Source organism: Lolium perenne, chromosome 3 (genome assembly GCF_019359855.2).
Source record: "Lolium perenne isolate Kyuss_39 chromosome 3, Kyuss_2.0, whole genome shotgun sequence".
Taxonomy (NCBI): Eukaryota; Viridiplantae; Streptophyta; class Magnoliopsida; order Poales; family Poaceae; genus Lolium; species Lolium perenne.
The window spans coordinates 220,938,813-220,965,125 of NC_067246.2; the positions used below are offsets into that span (position 1 = coordinate 220,938,813).

Consider the following 26,313-nt stretch of genomic DNA (forward strand, 5'->3'; position numbering starts at 1 on the left):
GGGTATCCTATGAAGACGCATTTCTCCGCTTTGGGTTCTAGCTTGTCCGGTTGTAACTTCTTTACATAGGCTTCGCAACCCCAAACTTTAAGGAACGACAGCTTAGGTTTGTTATTAAACCATAATTCATACGGTGTCGTTTCAACGGATTTTGATGGTCCTCTATTTAAAGTGAATGCGGCTGTCTCTAATGCATAACTCCAAAATGATAACGGCAAATCAGTAAGAGACATCATAGAACGAACCATATCTAAGAGAGTTCGATTACGATGTTCGGACACACCATTTCGTTGTGGTGTTCCCGGCGGTGTCAATTGTGAAAGTATTCCGCATTTCTTTAAATGCATGCCAAACTCATAACTCGGATATTCACCTCCACGATCAGATCGTAGAAATTTAATCTTCTTGTTACGTTGATTTTCTACTTCACTTTGGAATTCCTTCAACTTCTCGAAAGTTTCGGATTTATGTTTCATGAAATAGATATACCCATATCTACTCAGATCATCTGTGAAGGTTAGAACATAACGATAACCACCGCGCGATGCTACACTCATTGGTGCGCACACATCGGTATGTATGATTTCGAATAAGTCAGTAGCTCGCTCCATCATACCAGAGAATGGAGTCTTAGTCATTTTTCCCATCAGACATGCTTCGCATCTATCAAGTGACTCAAAGTCAAGTGATTCAAGTAATCCATCGGTATGGAGTTTCTTCATGCGTTTCACTCCAATATGACCAAGACGACAGTGCCACATATAAGTAGAATTATCATTCAATTTAATTCGCTTATCATCAATGTTATGTATATGTGTATCACTACTATCGAGATCTAACAGAAATAAGCCATTCTTTTCAGGTGCTCGACCATAAAAGATATTATTCATAAAAATAGAACAACCATTATTCTCATACTTGAATGAATAACCGTCTTGCATTAAACAAGATCCAGATATAATGTTCATGCTCAACACGGGTACAAAATAATAATTATTTAGGCTTAAAACTAATCCCGAAGGTAGATGTAGAGGAAGTGTGCCGACAGCGATCACATCGACTTTGGATCCGTTTCCAACGCGCATCGTCACTTCATCCTTCAGTAGTCTTCGTTTATTCTTTAGTTCCTGTTTCGAGTTACAAATATGAGCAACCGAACCAGTATCAAATACCCAGGTACTAGTACGAGAACCAGTGAGATAAACATCTATAACATGTATATCAGATATACCTTCTTTCTTCTTCTTGACAAGGCCGCTCTTTAGATCAACCAGATACTTGGAGCAATTACGCTTCCAGTGTCCCTTCTCCTTGCAGTAATAGCACTCAGCATCAGGCTTAGGGCCGTTCTTAGGTTTCATAGGAGGCGTAGCAGCTTTCTTGCCACCCTTCTTGAATTTTCCCTTAGACTTGCCCTGTTTCTTGAAACTGGTGGTCTTGTTGACCATCAACACTTGGTGCTCTTTCTTGATCTCAATCTCAGCAGCTTTTAGCATGCCAAAGAGTTTAGGTAACTCTTTGTTCATGTTCTGCATGTTGTAGTTCATCACAAAATTCTTGTAACTAGGTGGTAGTGATTGAAGGACACGATTAATCCCCAGTCTGTTAGGAATCACTATTCCCAAGTCACTGAGTTTCTTCGCATGCCCGGTCATTGATGACCCACAAGTATAGGGGATCGCAACAGTCTTCGAGGGAAGTAAAACCCAATTTATTGATTCGACACAAGGGGAGACAAAGAACACTTGGAAGCCTTAACAGCGGAGTTGTCAATTCAGCTGCACCTGGAAACAGACTTGCTCGCAAGAGTTTATCGGTAATGAGTTTTATAGCGATGGCAGTAGTGAAATAACAGCAGAGTAACAAAGACAGCAGTAGTGATTTTAGTAAACAGCAGGATTAAAATACTGTAGGCACGGGGACGGATGACGGGCGTTGCATGGATGAGAGAAACTCATGTAACAATCATAGCAGGGCATTTGCAGATAATAATAAAACAGTGTCCAAGTACAAAGCAATCAATAGGCATGTGTTCCATATATAGTCGTGCGTGCTCGCAATGAGAAACTTGCACAACATCTTTTGTCCTACCAGCCGGTGGCAGCCGGGCCTCAAGGGAAACTACTGGATATTAAGGTACTCCTTTTAATAGAGTACCGGAGCAAAGCATTAACACTCCGTGAACACATGTGATCCTCACATCGCTACCATTCCCTCCGGTTGTCCCGATTTCTGTCACTTCGGGGCCATCGGTTCCGGACAGCGACATGTGTATACAACTTATAGATAAGACCATAAACAATGAATATCATGATGAAATAATAACATTTTCAGATCTGAGATCATGGCACTCGGGCCCTAGTGACAAGCATTAAGCATAACAAGTTGCAACAATATCATCAAAGTACCAATTACGGACACTAGGCACTATGCCCTAACAATCTTATGCTATTACATGACCAATCTCATCCAATCCCTACCATCCCCTTCGGCCTACAGCGGGGGAATTACTCACACATGGATGGGGGAAACATGGCTGGTTGATGTAGAGGCGTTGGCGGTGATGATGGCGATGATCTCCTCCAATTCCCCGTCCCGGCGGAGTGCCAGAACGGAGACTTCTGGCTCCCGCGACGGAGTTTCGCGATGTGGCGGCGTTCTGGAGGGTTTCTGGCGACTTCGACTTCTCTCCGTGCATTTTTAGGTCGAGGCCGATAAATAGTCCGAAGGAGGGCGTCGGAGGCCGGCCGAGGGGGCCACACCACAGGGCCGCGCGGGCCCCCCTGGGCCGCGCCGCCCTATGGTGTGGGGCCCTCGGGCCTCCACCTGGTTTGTCCTTCTGGCTCCGTCATTATTCTGGGAAAATAGGGCCTTCTGCATAAATTCCGAGGATTTTCCCGAAAGTTGGATTTCTACACAAAAACGAGACACCAGAGCAGTTCTGCTGAAAACAGCGTTAGTCCGTGTTAGTTGCATCCAAAATACACAAATTAGAGGCAAAACAATAGCAAAAGTGTTCGGGAAAGTAGATACGTTTTAGACGTATCAACTCCCCCCAAGCTTAGCTTATTGCTTGTCCTCAAGCAATTCAGTTAACAACTGAGCGATAAAAGAACTTTCACGAACACATTTGCTCATATGATGTATATATTCTCATGCTATGGCTAATACTTAAGCAATTCATAATGAGATACATGCAAATAAGATCATCTAACAGCTATGTCAATCATGGAGAGGTACCAACAATTAATAATAAGCATCATGAATCATGTATATAAGCAGGATTGCAATGTTCATAAGAGAGTATGATAAAGTGGTATCTCGCTTGCCTGTATTTGATTGGCAAAACATAAATGCCCGGGCACCTCTGGAGTTCATAGAAAGACTAGAAGTAGTGATTGTCAAAAGATAAATGCATCAAAGTTATACCACAATCAATTATATTTTGAGACAAGCATATTATACTAAGAATGACAGTTGTGCTCTCAAGATAGTGCTCAAAGAAATAATGGAGACACAACATAAAAGTAAAAGATTGAACCTTCGCAGAGGGAAGCAGGGATTAACATGCGCTAGAGCTTTTCATTTTTATAAAGACAGGAGTAAAATTATTTTGAGAGGTGTTTGTTGTTGTCAACGAATGGTAATGGGTACACCAACTACCTCGCCAACCGGACTTTCAAGAGCGGCTCCCATGAATTATTGCATATTTATTTGGCACTCCTTCCAACCTTTCTTGCGCAAACCATGGCTAACCGAATCCTCGGGTACCTGCCAACCATCTCATACCATGAAGGAGTGCCTTTTTATTTTAGTTTTATTATGATGATGACACTCCCCCCAACCTTTGCTTACACAAGCCATGGCTAACCGAATCCTTCGGGTGCCGTCCAACAATCACAAACCATGGAGGAGTGTCTATTTAAGTTAATTAATTTGGGACTGGGAATCCCATTGCCAGCTCTTTTTGCAAAATTATTGGATAAGCGGATGTGCCACTAGTCCATATGAGAATCCGTCAAAAGTAAATGACAAGGTTGAAAGCTGAACACCACATACTTCCTCATGAGCTATGAAACATAAACACTAATTGAGAAGCATTTTGAAGGTTTTAAAGGTAGCGCATGAGAATTTACTTGGAATGGTTTGAAATGCCATGCATAGGTATTTATGGTGGACACTTTGGAATAACTTGGTTTTCATGTGTTTGGAAGCACGAGCAGCGTTCCCGCTCAGTACAAGTGAAGGCTAGCAATAGACTAGAGAGCGACAAATCAAGAGAGCAGTAACTGTCATAATCATGCTTGCGGCAAAATAAATTAACGGAGGCATAAAAGTGATACAAGAACTCTGAAGCAATATAGATCATCGAGGCTTAATTGACTTTTTGTTCAGTCATATGCATGCGTGAGCATATGCCAAGTCGATATAAATGAATTATTCAGAGGAGGATACCACAATGCCATACTTACTTATGAATAAAACAATGCAAGCAAACATCCATGACATGCTACTCATATTAATAGATTGGAGCTAAACATGAGAGATCATAAACTACTAGACTTTCTCAAATAACATATACCTCACATGAACCAACTAAGCATGCTCACATGGATGAGTATATGTACAAAAATGAAAACAAATAGAGTTCATACCAGCCTCTCACCACAATCCAATTGTCGTAGATCGTCATTATTGCCTTTTCACTTGTGCAGCTTGGATAATATGAAATGAAAACCACGCTCCAGCCACCGAAGACCATTGAACTCATAAAGAACTTTACAAACCAAAGAAGAACAGCAAATATTTTTGGTGTTTTCAAATTAGAAACAAGAACAAAAGGAAACAAACCAACAAAGCAAAATCTTTTTGGGTTTTCTTATAGCAAACTAGCAATAGCAAAGGTGAAACAAATGCAAGAAACCAAAGCAAACAAATGGTGAAGAGAAACAACAGAAATATTTTTGGTCTTTTTGTGTTTTGGGAAAGAAACAAAACAAAAACAAGAAATAGCAAACTAAAAGAAACACAGAAAAGCGAGATGGCAGAAATCTGCCAAAACCTGATAGCAGTACAGAAATCGATTTTTACAAAAATCTTACGTTGCTCAGCTCGAAAAGTGTTCAACTAATGAAAGTTAGATAACAACCTGGGGAACCTGCACAAAAATTGGTAGCTCAAAATGACGCCCTGGCTATTTTTGAGAATTTTTACGGTAACATTCCAGAATCTGTTTTCAGGCAGCACTTCCCCAAATATCATCTTCCTCTCATTAGAAAACCACTCAAACGAACAAAACAAGTATGCACAAGTATCCAGCAACCATAATATGCAAAGAATGAGTGATGCCGGTATACCTCCCCCCAAGCTTAGGCTTTTGGCCTAAGTGGAGTTCAATCCCATCGATCCCATGAGGTAGTGTCTCCGTAGTATGACGAAGATGGATCGTATTCCGGGTATGTGCTAGAAGAAGCACCCGGATACGTGACGGTGTGGTCGTAGGAGGCCCCGGCGTCCTCGGAGTCATGTTGCTGGTGGAAGTCTTTTATCTTCAAATGTTCATCCACTTCCTCCTTAGTGCACGACCATGATTGCCTGTCAATACTGAACAAACCTGGTTGGGGAAGAGGAATTTCCTTCTCATCCCCGTCAGAAAACAACATTCTATAGACCATATTATCTAAAGTAGAATCAGCGGTAACAAAATGATGACTCTTCATAGCAGCAATATCAAGTTTCCTAGGGGCCAATGGCACATCATTAGGATCAAGAGGAAGACTTAGATATGTTAAAACGCGTAGCGCAATAGTTCCTCCAAAAATAGGCCCCCTGTTAGTCAGGCGGCGAGCAATAAGAGCACCAAGATGATAAGATGTCTGACCAGTAAGTGCAATATTCAAGAAAGCAAGATGGTAACTAGAAATGTTGCTAGTGTTCTCCCTACCAAGAATGCTAGTAGCAATATAGTATGCAAAATACTTAATGGCGGGGAGTTGAATGTTTCTTATCTTGCCACGCTGAATGGTGCGACAATCATCATCGGTAATCCCTCGATAGAGCTCCAACAAGTCCCGGGGGTTGTCATCAATCCTACTTGCTGTACCTACAGGGACAATATCCAATGCACGACAAAAATCCTCCAATTTCATAGTAACAGGATTACCATAGATCCTGAATGCAACCGTCGGCTCATATTGTTTGTTGTTGAACTGGAAACTCTCGACGAAGATCTTGGTGAGCATGTAGTATTGCTCCCTTTCGTCTCCCACATAGGTGGTTAACCCTGCCCTGTTGACAAGGGTGAAGAAATCCTCCAATATCCCTGCATTCCTCAGAAAATCATAGCATGGAAAAGACGAAGCATTAGGAGCCCCGTTGTCCTCTTCGGGCGCAAAGCTAGGCGCGATGATGTCTTCATTGTATGATCGCCTAATCCGGGTGGCGGCCCTAGAAGGCCTCCCGGTGCTGGTTGTCCCTTTCTTGAACAACTCTCCAAAGTTGAACTTCTTCATAGCTTCTCTGAAATTTTTAACAAATGATATAAAATTTGATTTTTTTTTTTGAGGAAAACCACCGTGTCGCATTAATATTACCATCTGGAGATTACAACACGCGTGGCCCGTCTCTGGAAAAGCCCAGAAGACAGCACACCCCGGAAACATGCACAAAGGACCCATAGGAAAAGGAAAATTACATCGAGGCCCCTAGATCCTTGAGCACAACCAGACGAACTCCTCCTCCGAATCTTCACCGTCGCCGGTGAAAGGGGAGAAGAAGAAACCACCGCCCTACCTCTGAGAGGATACCATTGGAGATCTGCTCCTTTGTGGACCTCGAAAGTGGACTGCCGTCGGCAGCGCCATCGACGTTGGGGCTTGTCGGCCGGGGAAATCCCGTCACCTCTCAGAGCTTGGCTCCCCTCCTTCCAACCGAAGCCATCGGGAAAGAAAGACGAAGCCACAACCATCACGTCCACGTCCCTGCTCCAGGGAAGCAGCCCTCCAGACGAGGTCAGCGCACGACGCCGACCACCTCCAGCACAAATCTCACCTGGACCCCGAGCGGCAGTGGAGTCACACCACCACGGGAGCAGCAATCCAGCGAGAACAAAAGACCTCTGCGACTTTGCCGTAGCTGCAACGACGCCGCCGCCAGGTAGACAAGCTCGCACGCCTGGACACGGAATCAAGACCGCGAGCACCTTATTCGCCGCCGCCGAGTCATCGACGGCACGCACACCTAATCCACATCTATATACACGCCGAGATCGAAGATCCGGGGTTCCCCAACTCTCCCGCCGCCGGAACGGCCGACGGAGAGAAGAGGAACCCGCGGCCTCGCCGGCGGTATGAAGAGGAAAGCGAGTCGCCTCCGGTTCGCCTCTCTCTGTACTGTAGAGATAAGGGAGAGGAGAAGAGAGCCTTTATAAAATTTGATTTGGTGACATATAATTGAGGGAAACTACCATAGGAACTTGCTAGAGTACTAATCATGCATCAAAACTAATTTCTACCACTTAGAACAAGCATGCAAGCTCACTAAACATGTTACCTACAGCAGCAAATTATTCAAGATATACTCAACCAAAAAAAATTCTACTTGGATGGGTGGAGGAGTCACATACCAAGGAGCAAATGTGCCAAATTTCAGCAGGAAATCTGGGCTGAGCAAAGAGATCGAGAAATCTGGAGCTCTGGAGCAAAAACGCGAGTGAGAGGAACCTGGTACGAGTTTTTTCGGGAGAGAGAAGGTGCTGGGAGGAAGAGATGACAAAATGGGGCAAGGAGGGGCCCACACCACATGGTGGCGCGGCCACCTCCTAGGCCGCGCCGGCCTGTGGTTTGGCGCCCTCTGGTGCCCCACAGGTCATCCTCTGGTGCTCCCAGGTGCCTCGTCGAAAAATAGGACCAACGGTATAATTTTTGTGAATTTTTGAAAACTTTGAAAAATGCACATTTCTGGGTATTTAGTTTATTATTACTGGCCAGGAAAAATTTTGAAATCTCCAAATAACTAAGGAACTTTGCAAATTAAAAATGCTACAGCAACTAGAGCAAGTGGAGGAAGAAAGAGATGTTGTTTACCGCCTCTATGCATATAAAAAGTATTCGTTAACAAGGTTGATCAAGTCTTGCCACCAAATAACTTTTACATAGCATAAGAAGAAATAAACCTCAAATCAATCATGTTACCTTGAATTGTATTGATATGGATCCAATCACAAGAGTTTGATATTCTTCCTTAGGCTCATATATAGGACAATCAATAGTTCCCACTTTGATAGTTCTCACATTAGAAATAGTATTAACTCCACACGCTTTCTCAATCTTCTTGGGAAAATAAACGGTATGCTCCCTATCATCAACATTGAAAGTAACCTTTCCTTTATTGCAATCAATAACAGCCCCTGCGGTGTTAAGAAAAGGTCTCCCAAGAATAATAGACATATTATCATCTTCAGGCATTTCCAACACAACAAAATCAGTTAATATTAAGCAGTTAGTAGTAACTTGAACAGGAACATTCTCACATATACCAACAGGAATAGCAGTAGATTTATCAGCCATTTGCAAAGATATATCAGTAGGTATCAACTTATCTAAGTAAAGTCTCTTATAAAGAGAAAAAGGCATAACACTAACACCGGCTCCCAAGTCACATAGAGCAGTTTTAACATAATTATTCTTAATAGAACAAGGAATAGTAGGTATACCTGGGTCGCCCAACTTCTTTGGAACTTTGCCATTGAAAGAATAATTAGCAAGCATAGTGGAAATTTCCTCATTGGGGATTTTCCTTTTGTTAGTAACAATATCTTTCATATACTTTGAATAAGGTGGCAATTTAATAGCATCAGTCAAAGGGATTTGCAAGAATAAAGGTTTCATCCAATCACAAAATTTATTATAGTGTTCTTCTTCCTTTGATTTTAGTTTCTTAGCAGGAAAAGACATTTGCTTTTGCACCCAAGGTTCTCTTTCATTACCATGTTTCTCAGCAATAAAGTCTTCTTTAGTATACTTTTTATTTTTAGCATGCTTTTCAGGTTCTTCTTCAATCTCTTCTTTATCAGGAGTATCATTCTTATCATTATCTTTATCATTATCATGTTCATTACCACTTTCAGTTTCAGCATCAGAAATAGAAATACTATTAGGATCATTAACAGGTTCAGAGGATTCTACAACATTTTTATGTTTCTTCTTCTTTTTCTTCCTAGAATGAGCACTAGGTTCAATGTGTTGAGAATCTTGTTCAATTCTTTTGGGATGCCCTTCAGGATATAGAGGATCCTGGGTAGAGACACCACCTCTAGTTGTTACTTCATAAGCATGTTTCTCTTTAGAATTATTCCCTAACAAGTCATTTTGCACTTTAGTGAGTTGATCAATTTAAGTTTGAATCATATAAAAATGTTTAACAAGCATCTTAACATCATTGGAGGTTCTCTCTACAATATCATGCAATTCACTAATGGCTTGAGAATTTTCCATTAAATGATTCTCTACTCTCATATTAAAATTTTCTTGCTTAACAATATAATTATCAAACTCATCTAAGCATTGTGCAGGAGGTTTCGAATACGGAATATCTTCCCTAGTAAAGCGTTGAAGGGAGTTTACCTCAATCATGGATGAAGGGGGAATTATCTCACATACATCTTCTATGGGAGGAAGATTCTTCACATCTTCAGATTTAATACCTTTCTCCTTGAGAGACTTCTTGGCTTCCCTCATATCTTCATCATTCAATTTAATTAAACCCCTCTTCTTCAATATTGGCGTTGGAGTTGGTTCAGGTGTAGTCCAATCATCATGATTCCGGCTTATTTTAGCCAATAATTCTTCAGCGTCATCCGGAGTTCTTTTCCTGAAAACACAACCAGCACAACTATCCAGGTATGCCCTAGACTCAATGGTTAGTCCACTATAAAATATATCAAGTAAATCATGCTTTTCCAAATCATGGTCAGGCCGAGCTCTAATAAGAGAGCAAAATCTCGCCCAAGCCTCAGGCAATTTCTCTTCATCTCCCTGGTCAAAATTATAAATTCTCTGCAAAGCAATATGTTGAGCACTAGCAGGAAAGTATTTGCGGAAGAAAACATCAAGCAGTTCTTTTGGACTTCTAATAGAATTAGGTGGCAAATTATTATACCAAGTTTTAGCGTCATCCTTTAATGAGAATGGAAAGATTTTAGCAACAAAGTAAGTACGCATCTTGACATCATCAGAAAACAAACTACTTAGAGTAGATAACTCAGTCATATGTTCAACAGCACTTTCTTTTTCAGTACCACAAAAGGGCGCTTTCTCAACAATAGCTATATGAGATAGATCAAGAGAAAAATCATAATCTTTATCCTTAATGTTTATAGGAGATGTGGCAAATTTAGGATCAGGAGACAATTTATATCTAACAGCATGTTCTGCAAGCAACTTTTTAATTTTTCTTGCATCAGTAGTAGCATTGCATTTTTCAATAAAATCATCATTAAGCTCCACATAATCTTCATCAGGATCATCACTAAAATAATCAAGTTCAGGTGAATTAACAGGTGTAGTAGCATTAGGAGTTTCAGTATTTTCAATTTGTCTAGACCTAGCAATTGTAGCATCTAGAAAGGATCCCAATGAACCACTATCATCAAGCACAGCAGAAACATTATCAATATTATGAGAGTTTTCAGATTCAGCAGAAGTACCCGCATGTGAAGCATGCGGCGGTGAAACAAGTTTATCAATCACAGATGGTGAATCAAGAGCAGCAGAGGTATTCAGAATTGTACCTTTTCTTGTAGTGGATGGTAATATGGCGATCTTAGTATCGCGAGGTTTACCCATGATGGAGAATTTGCAGCGAACAATATTAATCCAAGTGAACTTCCAAATAAAGCTATGCTCCCCGGCAACGGCGCCAGAAAATAGTCTTGATGACCCACAAGTATAGGGGATCGCAACAGTCTTCGAGGGAAGTAAAACCCAATTTATTGATTCGACACAAGGGGAGACAAAGAACACTTGGAAGCCTTAACAGCGGAGTTGTCAATTCAGCTGCACCTGGAAACAGACTTGCTCGCAAGAGTTTATCAGTAGTAACAGTTTTATAGCAGTAGCAGTAGTGAAATAATAGCAGCAGAGTAACAAAGACAGCAGTAGTGATTTTAGTAAACAGCAGGATTAAAATACTGTAGGCACGGGGACGGATGACGGGTATTGCATGGATGAGAGAAACTCATGTAACAATCATAGCAGGGCATTTGCAGATAATAATAAAACAGTGTCCAAGTACAAAGCAATCAATAGGCATGTGTTCCATATATAGTCGTGCGTGCTCGCAATGAGAAACTTGCACAACATCTTTTGTCCTACCAGCCGGTGGCAGCCGGGCCTCAAGGGAAACTACTGGATATTAAGGTACTCCTTTTAATAGAGTACCGGAGCAAAGCATTAACACTCCGTGAACACATGTGATCCTCACATCGCTACCATTCCCTCCGGTTGTCCCGATTTCTGTCACTTCGGGGCCATCGGTTCCGGACAGCGACATGTGTATACAACTTATAGATAAGACCATAAACAATGAATATCATGATGAAATAATAACATTTTCAGATCTGAGATCATGGCACTCGGGCCCTAGTGACAAGCATTAAGCATAACAAGTTGCAACAATATCATCAAAGTACCAATTACGGACACTAGGCACTATGCCCTAACAATCTTATGCTATTACATGACCAATCTCATCCAATCCCTACCATCCCCTTCGGCCTACAGCGGGGGAATTACTCACACATGGATGGGGGAAACATGGCTGGTTGATGTAGAGGCGTTGGCGGTGATGATGGCGATGATCTCCTCCAATTCCCCGTCCCGGCGGAGTGCCAGAACGGAGACTTCTGGCTCCCGCGATGGAGTTTCGCGATGTGGCGGCGTTCTGGAGGGTTTCTGGCGACTTCGACTTCTCTCCGTGCGTTTTTAGGTCGAGGCCGATAAATAGTCCGAAGGAGGGCGTCGGAGGCCGGCCGAGGGGGCCACACCACAGGGCCGCGCGGGCCCCCCCTGGGCCACGCCGCCCTATGGTGTGGGGCCCTCGGGCCTCCACCTGGTTTGTCCTTCTGGCTCCGTCATTATTCTGGGAAAATAGGGCCTTCTGCATAAATTCCGAGGATTTTCCCGAAAGTTGGATTTCTGCACAAAAACGAGACACCAGAGCAGTTCTGCTGAAAACAGCGTTAGTCCGTGTTAGTTGCATCCAAAATACACAAATTAGAGGCAAAACAATAGCAAAAGTGTTCGGGAAAGTAGATACGTTTTAGACGTATCAGTCATAACGAGCATTTGCTCACTAACGGAGCTGCCTTCTTCCATCATGCAGCTGAAGAAGTGTTTCGTGCTTCATAGCATTCCACGGCCGCATGAGTTTCAAATATAGCTATCAGCTCATTGACCAACTCATGAGGATCGTGGTGCTCAAAACGTTTTTGAAGATCGGCTTCCAGACTGCATAGGATGGCAAACTGAACTTGTGAGTATCGAGCTTTCCGAGTCGCGTAAACATTCTTTACTTCATCGGTTTCAGTTTCTGCAGGAGGGTCACCTAGCGGTGCATCAAGCACATATTGCAGGTTTCCACCAGCGAGGAAGATCCTCACATGACAGAACCAGTCGGTAAAGTTGCTACCGTTGCTCTTAAGCTTTTCTTTCTCTAGGAACTGGTTAAAATTGATTGGGGACGCCATATCTACAACATATATTTGCAAAAGTTTAGACTAAGTTTATGACAAATTGAGTTCAAATTTTAATTCAACATAATTAAAAATCTAGGTAACTCCCACTCAAAACAATATCCCTCGAATTGTCTTAGTGATCACACGAACCAAATCCATCACACCTAAGTCCGATCATCACGAGACAAGATGTAACTTCAATGGTGAACACTCAAAGTGTTCATCATATCAATCATATGATTCATGCTCTACCTTTCAGTATCACGTGTTCCGAGACCATGTTTGTACATGCTAGGCTCGTCAAGGCCACCTTAGTATCCGCATGTGCAAAACTGGCTTGCACCCGTTGTATGCACTTGTTGATTCTATCACACCCAATCATCACGAGATGCTTCGAAACGACAAGTCTTGGCAACGGTGCTACTAAGGATGAACACTTTATTATCTTGAAATTTTATTGAGAGGGATCATCTTATAATGCTACCGTCGAGATCTAATCAAAATAAGATGCATAAAAGGATTAACATCACATGCAGTTCATATGTGATATGATATGGCCCTTTTGTCTTTGCGCCTTTGATCTTCATCTCCAAAGCACGGACATGATCTCCATCATCAACGGGCATGATCTCCATCATCGTCGGTGTAGCGTCAAGGTCCATGGTGCCGTCTTCATAGTTGTTCACCTCATGTAGCAACTATTACAACTACTTTGAAATACTACTCAACATGAAATTTAGAGACAACCATAAGGCTCCTGCCGATTGCCACAATACAATAATGATCATCTCATACATATACATCATCACATTATGGCCATATCACATCACCAAACCCTGCAAAAACAAGTTAGACGACTCTAATTTGGTTTGCATATTTTACGTGGTTTAGGGTTTCCGAGAGAGATCTAATCTACCTACGAACATGAACCACAACGGTGATACTAATGTTGTCAATAGAAGAGTAAATTGAATCTTCACTATAGTAGGAGAGACAGACACCGGCAAAGCCTCTTATGCAATACAAGTTGCATGTCGAACGAGGAACAAGTCTCATGAACGCGGTCATGTAAAGTTAGTCCGAGACGCTTCATCCCACTATGCCACAAAGATGCAAAGTACTCAAACTAAAGACAACAAAAGCATCAACGCCCACAAACCATTGTGTTCTACTCGTGCAACCATCTATGCATAGACACGACTCTGATACCACTGTCGGGATTCGTTGCATAGAAAACAAAAAATTTCCTACCGCGAGAACGCAATCCAAGCCAAGATGCAATCTAGAAGACGGGAGCAACGAGGGGATGATCGAGACTCACCCTTGAAGATTTCCAAAGCCTACAAGATGAGGCTCTTGTTGCTGCGGTAGACGATCACTTGCCGCTTGCAAAAGCGCGTAGAAGATCTTGATCACGGTGCCACGATCGGGCAGCACCTCCGTACTCGGTCACACGTTCGGTGTTGATGAAGACGACGTCCTTCTCCCCGTTCCAGCGGGCAGCGGAAGTAGTAGCTCCTCCTTGAATCCGGCAGCATGACGGCGTGGTGGCGGTGGCGATGGAGATCTCCGGCGGAGCTTCGCTAAGCGTTGCGGGAGAGGTGGGGGAGAGGGGGCGGCTATGGTTTGGAAGAGGGGGTGGCCGGCCTCAAGGGGTGCGGCTAGCTTGTGGCTTTTTGGTGTCCGGCCCCCTCCCCTATGCCCCTCAATATATAGGTGGAACCCCCAAGTGTTGGACTACAAGTCTTCGAATAAGACCCCAACCCAAAACCTTCCATGTAGTAGGGAAACCTACCCAAGGTGGGACTCCCACCCAAGTGGGATTCCCACCCTTCCATGAGGGGGGTTGGCCGGCCCCCTTGGTGGAGTCCACCTTGGACTCCCCCTTCTAGGGTTGGCCGGCCATGGGAGGTGGAGTCGCCTTCCAAATTGATTTCTTCCGGACTTTTCTAGAACCTTCTAGAACCTTCCAAAAAATCACCGGATCATTTTAAAACTTATAAAATGACTTCCTATATATGAATCTTATTCTCCGGACCATTCCGGAACTCCTCGTGATGTCCGGGATCCCATCCGGGACTTCGAACAATACTTCGAACTCCATTCCATATTCAAGTTCTACCATTACAACATCAAACCTTAAGTGTGTCACCCTACGGTTCGTGAACTATGTGGTCATGGGTGAGAACTCTCTCCGACCAATAACCAATAGCGGGATCTGGAGATCCATAATGGCTCCCACATACTCAACGATGACTTAGTGATCGAATGAACCATTCACATACGATACCAATTCCCTTTGTCACGCGATATTTTACTTGTCCGAGGTTTGACCATCGGTATCACTCTATACCTTGTTCAACCTCGTCTCCTGACAAGTACTCTTTACTCGTACCGTGGTATGTGGTCTCTTATGAACTTATTCATATGCTTGCAAGACATTAGACGACATTCCACCGAGAGGGCCCAAAGTATATCTATCCGTCATCGGGATGGACAAATCCCACTGTTGATCCATATGCCTCAACTCATACTTTCCGGATACTTAATCCCACCTTTATAACCACCCATTTACGCAGTGACGTTTGATGTAATCAAAGTACCTTTCCAGTATAAGTGATTTACATGATCTCATGGTCATAAGGACTAGGTAACTATGTATCGAAAGCTTATAGAAAATAACTTAATGACGTGATCTTATGCTACGCTTAATTGGGTGTGTCCATTAAATCATTCATATAATGATATAACCTTGTTATTAATAACATCCAATGTTCATGATTATGAAACTAATCATCTATTAATCAACAAGCTAGTTAAGAGGCACTAGGGACTCTTTGTTGTTTACATATCACACATGTATCAATGTTTAAGTTAATACAATTATAGCATGGTATATAAACATTTATCATAAACATAAAGATATATAATAACCACTTTTATTATTGCCTCTTGGGCATATCTCCAACAGGAGGGGCTGGCCGGCCACTCTTGGCTCCACCTTGGCCGCACCCCTTTGAGGGCCGGCGCCCAAGCCCCCTCTCCCCAAACCCTAGCTACCTCTCCTCCACCACCTCTCCCGCATATGCTTAGTAAAGCTCCACCGGAGATCTCCATCGACACTTCCACCACGCCGTCGTGCTGTCGGGATTCCAAGTAGGATCTACTACTTCCGTTGCCCGCTGGAACGGGGAGAAGGACGTCATCATCAACACCGAACGTGTGACCGAGTACGGAGGTGCTGCCCGATTGTGGCACCGTCAAGATCTTCTACGCGCTTTTGAAAGCGGCAAGTGATCGTCTACCGCAGCAATGAGAGCCTCCTCTTGTAGGCTTTGGAAATCTTCAAGGGTTAGTCTCGTTCATCCCCTCGTTGCTCCCATCTTCTAGATTGCATCTTGGCTTGGATTGCGTTCTCGCGGTAGGAAATTTTTTATTTTCTATGCTACGAATCCCATCAGAAATTGGTAGTGGATAGTCTATATTATCCGACGTCCGTATTCGAGAAATAAAAAATGGAAATGGTAATATCCGAATCCAGACGTGTGTGGAAATGGATATGGTAACTATCCGGATCCGTTTTACAAAAAATAAATACAAATATGGCATTGAATTTTGAAGCAAATGTGGATATGGAAATGGATATATCCGTATCCGAATAAAATTATGTTAACCAATTTTAGTAATTCAACCTCAATATGCTAATTATCTAACATAGAGAAACTAACAAATCGATCAAATTTTCTTTTATGTGATTAAACTTGAAACTACTATGTATTATATCAGTATATTTATCTCTCTACCATTATATAATTGGCTCATTATAAGATATGAGGCTATTGTTTCCTTATATTCGTATCCACTCCGAATTGAGAAAACACCCGATCTGTATTTGTATTCGAGTAACATCCTCTCCGAATTCGTATTCGGCAACATCCACATTCGCATCCGTATTCGTTTTAAAAATATGGAAACGGATATGGGAAGGGCACTATCCGATCCGTTTCCACCCCTACGCGTAAGTCACTTATTGGCCGCATTTTGCTTTAGCTTACTAGCGCCCGCCGGTGTACCAGTAATTTAGCTTTAATTTAATGAACAATATATGTTTTGCTTTAGCTTACTAGCGCCCGCCGGTGTACCAGTAATTTAGCTTTAATTTAATGAACAATATATATTTTGATGCTCAATTGGAGCATCAATTTGATGTCGAACTATGATCATCACCTAATTTTCTCGCGCCCTTTCAAATTCCGCTTTTCAGTTCTACTTTTACGGTTTCTATCTGCGTCACTGCCAAATTAAAACGAACTATCGTCTCCTGAAAACCACTTTTTCCATTTACACTTCAGCGGCAGGAGCGCCAAGTTCCAACTGCCGCCCACCGGCACCTCCCAAATTTCGCTTTCTTTGTTCGGTGCCTGCCGCTTGGTGGCCTCCTCCTCCTCCCATCCGCTCCCCCGCTTGTCGTTGGTCGAATTCGCCAACGGAAACTGGGAGATGGCTAGACAACGACGAATTCCCAGTCCCTCTTTCCCCTGCGCGCTTGCACGGACGAGCTATTTCCTCCGCCGCACTGCCTGATGTCAAAGGGCTACAAGAAGAGGAAATCGAACCCTGGAAAAGATAGGGATCCAAGGTTATATACCCCATCCCTACATTTTGCATAACTTCATATGCCTAATTGTGAATGGTGGTTGCTCAAATTCTTATCTCACAGCCGTTCCGAGGGGAGCAGAGAACGCAAATCAGGCAAAACGGTGTAATTTTTCTAAGAAGCTTGACTGAAGGTTCGATCTTGGCCCAGATCTGATGTATATGTGGTGATTAATTTCGCAATATGGACGCCGCGGCCTTGGTAGCCGGGTGTGGCAAAGCATCGAGCACCCTGTGCGCACTTCAATTGTGCCGCAAATAGATGCCTCGCCCTAGTGCCCCAATTGCACTACGAGGGGTTGCCAATAACACGAAGCAGTTGCTTAGGCCCGGGCTATGTCTCCCTTTCGAAAAAAACGATGCAGTTGCTTTTCCTCTTTGATTCTTGCAACTTCACTGCATCCCTACTTCCATTATGTTACACTTTTACCGTTTATGCGAAAGGAATGTAATGTCTCGTGATTACCACATGATCATACTAGTTTGCTTCTTTACTTATAAGTGGTATATAGTCTCGAGGACCTCCATTTCCATTAGTACCTTTGGTAGTTTGGTTGTGTGGTGATTATGACAGATTTTCTAGTTTGCCTCATCATATTTGGTTATATTTCTGTTAAACATCCAGCAATCAGATTTTTCTAGTTTGCCTCATCATATTTGAAAGGCAGTGCTCCTGTGGGTTGCTCCAAAAAAAAAAAAAAATCCAGCAATCAGCATCATCAGTTCATTATCTTTTCTTTACTCTCACGTGACTGTTCTTGGAACACTGTGTCTCTGTTGAACATCTATACTTCTATGGCCTAGGAAGCATTTGTTGTGAGCTAGATTAGCAAAAAGAATTAGTTTAAATTTTCCACCACCTGACAATATTCTTAGTCGAACTGCGACAAATAGCAATGTGCATAACGTTGTTGATGCTAACGAAGCCAGGTTACTTGGTTGCTAGTCTACAACATAGAAACAGGTGCAAGTATTCCCTTAGCTATCTCTAGGTACAAATTCAAGGTTCTTGAAAACTGGTGATTGAAAAACTAAATTGTTTGTTTGACAAATACGGACACTTTGCTATAATTTATTTAGTGGATTCCTAAGCTTATTCGGTTGAGGATTGGCAGATCAGAACTCGGGAAGCTATGCCATCTCCTTCAGCACCTATTCGTGTTGGTGTTCCGCCACCCTATGTAACATCTCATGGAGCTAGAGTTGCAAGGCTACATATGTATGACTGGATTGTACTGGTTCTTCTAGCTGTGGTGGACGGAGTACTAAATAAAATAGAACCATTCCATCGATTTGTTGGGTCAGACATGATGACAGATCTCAGATATCCCCTGAAAGACAACACAGTGCCATTTTGGGCGGTGCCGGTATATATTGTCAACTCTTAGTTCTGCCTTGTTTATTTTCATGAACTTATGTACGTTTTATTATATTATCGTGCTTATGCAGATATACGGTATCATTGGACCTATGCTTATCATGACCGTAATATACTTCCGGAGGAGGAATGTGTATGATCTGCATCATTCTATACTAGGTATCTCCATATGCTTCCTTGCAGGTTTATGCTATTGCTATGCAATTGATGATGACATCTTGCTCTAGTAGGTCTTCTATTTTCAATGGCTATAACTGCGGTTTTAACTGATGCAATTAAGGATGGTGTTGGTCGACCACGTCCAGATTTCTTTTGGCGCTGTTTTCCTGATGGAGTGCCTGTAATGTGCTCACCTTCAGTTGGATACTTCACACAGTTTGTTTTGATGGAGCCCTTTGCATGACTTCATCTGACCTGTCTGTGAGTCTTATAGCTTTATTTAATGCTTAGGCCTATGACAACTTCACTTCGGGCGTCCTATGTCATGGTAAAGCCAGTGATATGAAAGAAGGTCACAAGAGTTTTCCAAGTGGTCATACTTCTTGTAAGTTAAAGCATATCTGTCAGTTCCCTTTTACCTCAGTGATACAAAAATTCATGATGCTAGCGGCCAGTTAGACTGCAGGAGCTTTTACATGTTACCGGTTCTTGAGGTGGAAGACTCACAAGTTTTCTGTTTCTCAGTGTCTTTTGCTGGCCTGGGGTTCTTGTCATGGTATCTGGCTGGTAAAATCGAAGTTTTTGATCGAAGAGGCCATGTTGCAAAGCTCTGCATTCCTCTACTCCCTCTGCTTTCTGCAGCCTTAGTAGCTGTTTCTCGAGTAGACGACTATCGGCATCATTGGCAAGATGTTTGTACTGGTGGAATTTTAGGTAGGTCAGACATGATTATCTATTAAACATTACTGCCTCTGCCCCATATTAATAATCACTGATTTTGAAAAAATTTGTACTAAATCAGCTATAACTGATATGGAACGGAGGGAGATTCTTGATTGGCTAACGACGTATTATTAATCAAAACTCTGCAGGACTGGTGGTTGCTTCTTTGTGCTATCTGCACTTTTTTCCACTACCATGTGACGAAAGTGGTATGCTTCATACTTCTTTTAGAGTAACTCAAAAGGCCCCGGAACATTTGCGATTTTAGTGCTTAGAAACCTGTGACGTCAACTGAAAAATGATTTGCAATAGTGAAAATTGGCATCGAGTTCTTTACCTGTAAGCATAGCAACCAGATAAGCTCATTTTGTACAAATCATCTTAGATATATTTTCATTATGTATGCTGTACTATTCTAGGGTTATCACGCACCATTGATGAGATGGTAGCATCTACGAAGAAAACTAACACCCTCCCTAGTGCTCAAAGAAATCTTATCTTTTCTTGCCGCAATTGACAACTAATGCTCTTCACACCAAGTATTTTTTATTAATTATGTGCTATTCACATGGTGAGAAATGCTTACAGCTGATGCTGTTCTACCGTGGGAGAATAAATTGAAAATATTAGGCAGTTATCAACATGGAGTTTAATATAGCAACGCTATCTAATCTACCATAATTGGCTCCAGTCAAAAGCTATTGTCGTCTTATTTTATCTTTGTCAAGATTATTGATGATTTTACATTGTTCGATGGCAGGCCTATGGCCTCATGCATACATCCGGCATGTTCATAACCTGGAAGGTGGACACACAAGTGTAACCCACAGCGATGGATCACCAAAACTCGGCGCTGAACGGTTTGTTTGAAGGTCCTGATGGATTGGAGAACCCCAGGCACTAGATTCCTAGGAAGCTGGTTGGAGATAGCAATGACGGAACCGTTGCTAAATACCTGACACGTGTTCAGTAGAACCTGAAAACCAGCTGAGACACGTACTAATGTACTATGGATATCTTTCAGGTCCCCTCAGAACATAGTGTAGTATAACATATTGGCATATGGCACCACGAAGACAATTTTCAGGATGCTAGCCAATACTGGTTTTGGCATGGGGAAAAACTTCATTGTATAATGCTGATGATTTGTGACCTCTCTGCTTTGTAACTGTAGGCTGTAACAAGTAGCGATGTGATTTTTGACTATCATTGTTAGTGTTAGCCTTGAAGCTAAATGGATCGTTATTAGTAGATCACTTTTTCAGGATTCCTTATATATCAGTGAAAGCTGTGGCTTCATTACTCATTAGCAGGATATTCTTTGGTGTGTAATGCTGTATGCCTGATGAGAATGAGGCCATGAGGCTAATTGTGTATTGAACATTTCTGGTCTCTGCTAACTAGCGGCTGATATTTGTTAGTTTCGATGGTGGGTGCTTGACTGTTTTCAGCTTAATTAATGTGGCTACGGAAAACAGGTGTGGCCAATATATTCCGTCAGTTTCAAAGGTTATTAGATGTAGATGTTGTAAGAGGATCACCACCTATCAACGGTTGTGCGCTCCTATAGTCCCATAAAACCATAACTTCATATCTTGCATGCTTGAATGTTTGAATGAAAATTATAGATGAGCCGTCAGCCGCTAACAAGAACAGATATGCATGCTGAAATAGGGATTGGACTCGAATGGAATGGACAGTATCATTATGTTCCATAATCTAAATAAATTTTGTCAAGTTAAAACAGTTTGCCAAAACGTCTTACATTGGAATGGAAGTTTGCCAAAACATCTTACGTTATGGAACGGAGGGATCGAGTACACATGTTTTTCTCGGGTTGATCAGTTTGAATATATTGAAGGAAATAATTGTAGACAGATCGTCTGCCGCTAACAAGAACAACTAAGATGAAATAGGGATTGGACTCGAACGGATAAGGCACATTCATTTTCCTCGAGGTATCTAGTTTAAGCAAGCGGTAATCCTGGACTTACGGGCTGCTGGGGTACGGACTCCTCTACGGATTGATGTGGAATAATATGGTTGGTTCAGTTTGAATTGATTGCTTAAAAGTCGGAAATCTCTTAGCTGGTTGTTATGCAAATCGTGAGTCCGTAAGTGATTTCCGTAACAAAATGTCCGTAGGTGTAGCATTACTCTTAAGCAAGGCACCTCAATGTTTGCAGCCCATTATTGCTGACTATTCAATATTCATATGTATCCAAACATAGTTTGCCTGGTTAGCACGTCGTCGCAAACAGCAACGAGTACAAAGAGTTGAATTCGAACATGTCCAATGGCCAATGCATCTACAGAAAGAACGGATGGAATTCCATGCATGAAAGCTACATCCATATCTATCCCATTAGTGCAATGCATGCATATGCGCCATCTATATATCCGCGAAAATTCCACGTCCGTCCACCCATTGATGCGGCGAAGTTTGATCGCACGCCAAAGGCTGAGCTGGTGCACGCACACGAAGCGATCGAGGAGAAAAATCTGACCTACAGAGCAACCGAAGTTGACTTGACACGAATTTTCCACGCTTGCCTCCAGCCCGATCAACGTCGTCCCTTACCCCGTGAATCGTGCAACGGCATGTGCATGCTTGCCCCAGCATTTCCATGCTTCCACGAGTGGTATCTCATCCGTGTACGTAGCTAGCCTAGCAAGTAACCCTCCAATTTGCGGAGATCCGAGCATGCATGAATCTACTAGATCGCTGACGAGATCTGCCCAACTCATCGCGTAGATTAGACCGATCATAGGATCGTGCCAAGTTGGGCACGTCTGATGACGCGATGGCCATGGCCTGGCGAACTATATAAGGACCTGCAGCATACAATCTTCTTCCACACACACCACTACACACGAGCTAGCTAGCTGCAGCAAAGCTCGAGCGGGTTCGTCGGCTACATTGCCACCATGATGAGAGGACTTTCGGTGGTGGCCATCCTGGCCGCGGCCTTCGCCGTGTCTGCGCACGCCCAGCAGTGCGGCTCGCAGGCCGGCGGCGCGACGTGCGCCAACTGCCTCTGCTGCAGCCAGTACGGCTACTGCGGCTCCACCTCCGCCTACTGCGGCGCCGGCTGCCAGAGCCAGTGCAACGGCTGCGGCGGCACGCCGACGCCGACTCCCTCCGGCGGCGTGTCCTCCATCATATCCCAGTCGCTCTTCGACCAGATGCTGCTGCACCGCAACGACGCGGCGTGCCCGGCCAAGGGATTCTACAACTACAACGCCTTCGTCGCCGCCGCTAACTCCTTCTCGGGCTTCGCGACCACGGGCAGCACCGACGTCAGGAAGCGCGAGGTGGCCGCCTTCCTCGCCCAGACCTCCCACGAGACCACCGGCGGGTGGCCCACGGCGCCCGACGGCCCCTACTCGTGGGGCTACTGCTTCAAGCAGGAGCAAGGCGCCACCTCCGACTACTGCTCGCCGAGCTCTCAGTGGCCGTGCGCGGCGGGGAAGAAGTACTACGGCCGCGGGCCCATCCAGATCTCCTACAACTACAACTACGGGCCGGCGGGGCAGGCCATCGGCAGCGACCTACTCGGCAACCCGGACCTTGTCGCCTCCGACGCCACCGTGTCGTTCAAGACGGCGCTGTGGTTCTGGATGACGCCGCAGTCGCCCAAGCCGTCCAGCCACAACGTGATCACGGGCCAGTGGAGCCCCTCCAGCGCGGACCAGGCGGCCGGGAGGGTGCCCGGGTACGGCGTGATCACCAACATCATCAACGGCGGGCTCGAGTGCGGTAAGGGGCCGGACAACCGCGTCGCCGACCGGATCGGGTTCTACAAGCGCTACTGCGACCTCCTCGGCGTCAGCTACGGAGACAACCTCGACTGCTACAGCCAGAGGCCGTTCGCGTAAGCCTGCGCGGCCGGCAACGCTGCTAATAAAAATCTCTCTACATACTGCTGTAACAATGGCGTTGCAAACATGAAACATGAGTGAAAAAGTGTGACCCCTCACAAGAGATGCAATATTGCAATCCATTAATGAAATAAACGATTTGGGCCTATTACAGTTTCACAAGTTACAGTTTCACAAGTGAGCAAATGACCACGCTGGGCGGCAGGCGCCAGGCGCTGTTCTATCCCTCGAGGCCATGGCGAAAGGGAATTTGCCGCTATGATTTTTTTGGTACTACAAGGAGACGACCTGACAGCCCACCAGGCCAACACCATGGATGGGCAAACTTGGCGAACCCCTATACCACGCTCGTTAGCGTGCCGGACCATAGCATCGCCTGAAGGCGACCCCGGGATGGGCCGGGGTTTTTTTTTACCCGCAAAAAAAAAGTCATTCGATCGCGAAACAAATATTAGACTCCTTTCTTCTGTCTTTAACAACAACCGAACCATATCCTAGTGGTATCAGTTCCTCTCTTAGCTAGACACGAGAGATCAAATCCTAACTATGTTTCCTTTTTGACGAACTTGAACAAATTTCAGGGGGAAAATTTAAATCTGAGCAAATTTCAAAATCGATTTTTTTTAATTTGCTCAAATACGAAATCTGATCCAATTTAAAATTTGCTTGAATTGAAAATCTGCTCCAATTTAAAATTTGCTTCATTTTAAAATCTGCTCGAATATGAAATTTGCTCGAATTTGAAAGTTGCACCAATTTAAATTTTGCTCGAATTTAAAATTTACTCGAAATTGAAATTTGCTCAAATTTAAATTTTGCTAGAAATTAAAAAATAAAAAAGCTGAAAAGGAAAAAGGGAAAAATGTAAAAGAAAAGGAAACCCCGAAAATAATAAATCGACAAAACCACCCGAACCAGAGAAAACAATGGAAAACCCGAATAAACGCAAAGCCACATTAGATGGGCCGCAACCCGCTCGCTTTCCCACATTGGCGGGCGTTAGTCCGCTCCGCTAATGCGCGGGAAATAGGATTTCCGTAGCACCAGGGCACGCTGGCGCAATCCCTATTCACCGCTCAATGCGGGAGCGATTCGCTCCCGCTTAGGCGACGGACGGTGTGGGCCGGCCCATTAGCGGCTAGCAGGTATGGATTTTTCCTTTTGTTTTCTGGTTCTTCGGTTTTTCTCAGGTTTTTTCGTTTTTTCTGGTTTCTTTTTTATTTTTGCTGCATTGGTTTGCTGATTTCGAAATTTGTTCAGATTTGTTTTTTCTCTGATTTAAAAATGTTTATATTATAAATTTGTTCAGATTCAAAATTTGTTTAAATTTGAAATTTGTTCAAATATGAAATTTGTTCAGATATGAAATTTGTTCAAATATAAATTTTGTTCCAGTGAATTTTGTTCGATTTAAAATTCTTTGTTTTTTTAACTAAACAATTGTCAAATTTGAACATTTTTCAATTTTAAACAATTTTTATGTTTGAACAATTTTTATGTTTGAACAATTTTCAAATTTGAATATTCTTAAATTTTGAAATTTTTGAGATTCGAACAATTTTAGATTCAAACATTTTTTAGTTCGAACTTTTTTTACTTTTAAACTTTTTCAGATTTGAATATTTTTTAAATTTAAACATCTTTACAAATTTAAACCGAAAGGAAAGAAAAGGGAGAAGCAATACCTTTTGGGCCCAGGTTTGGAGCGGCCCATGGGGAACCTCTTCAGGCGGAGCTAACGCTGCCTCCGGCTTAAGGCGGAGAGTAGGCGCTCCCGCACGCTGGTCTAGGCAGATGGGCTGCTGGGCCTCTAATTAGCTAGATACAGGTCCACAGAATGAAGTCTGGGCTAATTAGCCTCAAAAGTCTAAAGTCAGGGTCGCATGGCCTCTGTGATGTTTTGTTGCTGCGTTTTTGACTTTTTGTCTTGTCTCTGCGTGTTGTCGGCGTGTGTTCTCCAAGGCACACACGCACAGCCGCATCTGCGGAGTTTGTACTATTCTCCCCCTCCCCCTCTCTCACCTCGCTACAGTAGCTGAGAGGCTTCTCCTCTACATCTGGCTGGACCAAGGCCCTCCCTGGCGGCGCTGCCGCTGGAGAGTGGCTGAGGTGCCGCGCCCGTCCTCGTAGTGTGTATAGCTGTAGGGCTGGCCGTTGTGCCAGAGTCTGGAGGCGTGCACGGATCTCTGCTGACCAGATCTCGTGCAACCGGTGGTGGTTCTTCTCCGGTGAGCTCCGATGGGTGGAGCTGCTGGTTTCCACCGTCGGCGCATCTATCTCCATCAATAAGGTCAAGGGTGGTCATCCAGCGATCTCCGCTGTTGTCCTTCTGTCTCTCCTCCTTCTGGCCGGCCGTGGAGGCGAGGAGAGGGAGAGAGGCAGGGACAACTCCGCTCGATCTGCTAGCTGGTGGGGGTCCTCCGCTGTTCTGTCGCATCTGCGCGGTGCAGAACAGTTGCCGATAGAGCGCCCCGGCAAGCTTCCATGGAAGAAGGAGCCGGAGCATCCCCTTTTGGTGAGCCCCTGTTTCAATAAGCGCAACCATCTTCTCCGTTGTGGCGCTGCTCCTACCCTCCTCTCGGCTGGTCTTGGTGGCGAGGGAGAGGTTGGGGATGAGCGCATCGCCGTCAACGTCTGCAGGTGGTGGTCCGGTGGATCTTTGGAATCTGTGATCCAGGCAGCAGTTTCCAAGCGGCGGCGCCTTCTCACCGCGGCTATCTTCGGTCACAAGGGTGGCCCTGCTGCGCTCGGTCGACGCGGCACGAGCTTCTTCTTCCTCCTT

At 43.9% G+C, this 26,313-nt stretch overlaps 2 protein-coding genes across 4 annotated transcripts; both read left to right on the top strand.

Annotated features, from left to right (window-relative positions):
* The first annotated feature begins 17,091 nt into the window (after window positions 1–17,091).
* Window positions 17,092–20,966, top strand: LOC127343440 (lipid phosphate phosphatase 2). 3 transcript variants are annotated; one of them, XM_051369576.1, is made up of 9 exons: window positions 17,092–17,372; window positions 17,454–17,523; window positions 18,505–18,756; window positions 18,839–18,926; window positions 18,998–19,107; window positions 19,218–19,311; window positions 19,452–19,640; window positions 19,799–19,881; window positions 20,410–20,966. In XM_051369576.1, the coding sequence occupies exons 3-9, from the start codon at window positions 18,523–18,525 to the stop codon at window positions 20,470–20,472; spliced, it is 861 nt and encodes a 286-aa protein (XP_051225536.1). In that variant the 5' UTR covers window positions 17,092–17,372; window positions 17,454–17,523; window positions 18,505–18,522; the 3' UTR covers window positions 20,473–20,966. The 3 variants fall into 3 exon arrangements, with proteins under 3 accessions (XP_051225536.1, XP_051225534.1, XP_051225537.1); XM_051369574.1 differs by having other exon boundaries at window positions 19,799–19,858; XM_051369577.1 differs by lacking the exon at window positions 20,410–20,966 and having other exon boundaries at window positions 19,729–19,814.
* Window positions 20,967–22,489: 1,523 nt separating this feature from the next.
* LOC127343441 (chitinase 1) lies at window positions 22,490–23,679 on the top strand. Its single transcript, XM_051369578.2, has one exon. It carries the CDS (start codon window positions 22,578–22,580, stop codon window positions 23,526–23,528), a length of 951 nt encoding a protein of 316 aa, XP_051225538.1. The 5' UTR covers window positions 22,490–22,577; the 3' UTR covers window positions 23,529–23,679.
* Window positions 23,680–26,313: the final 2,634 nt, after the last annotated feature.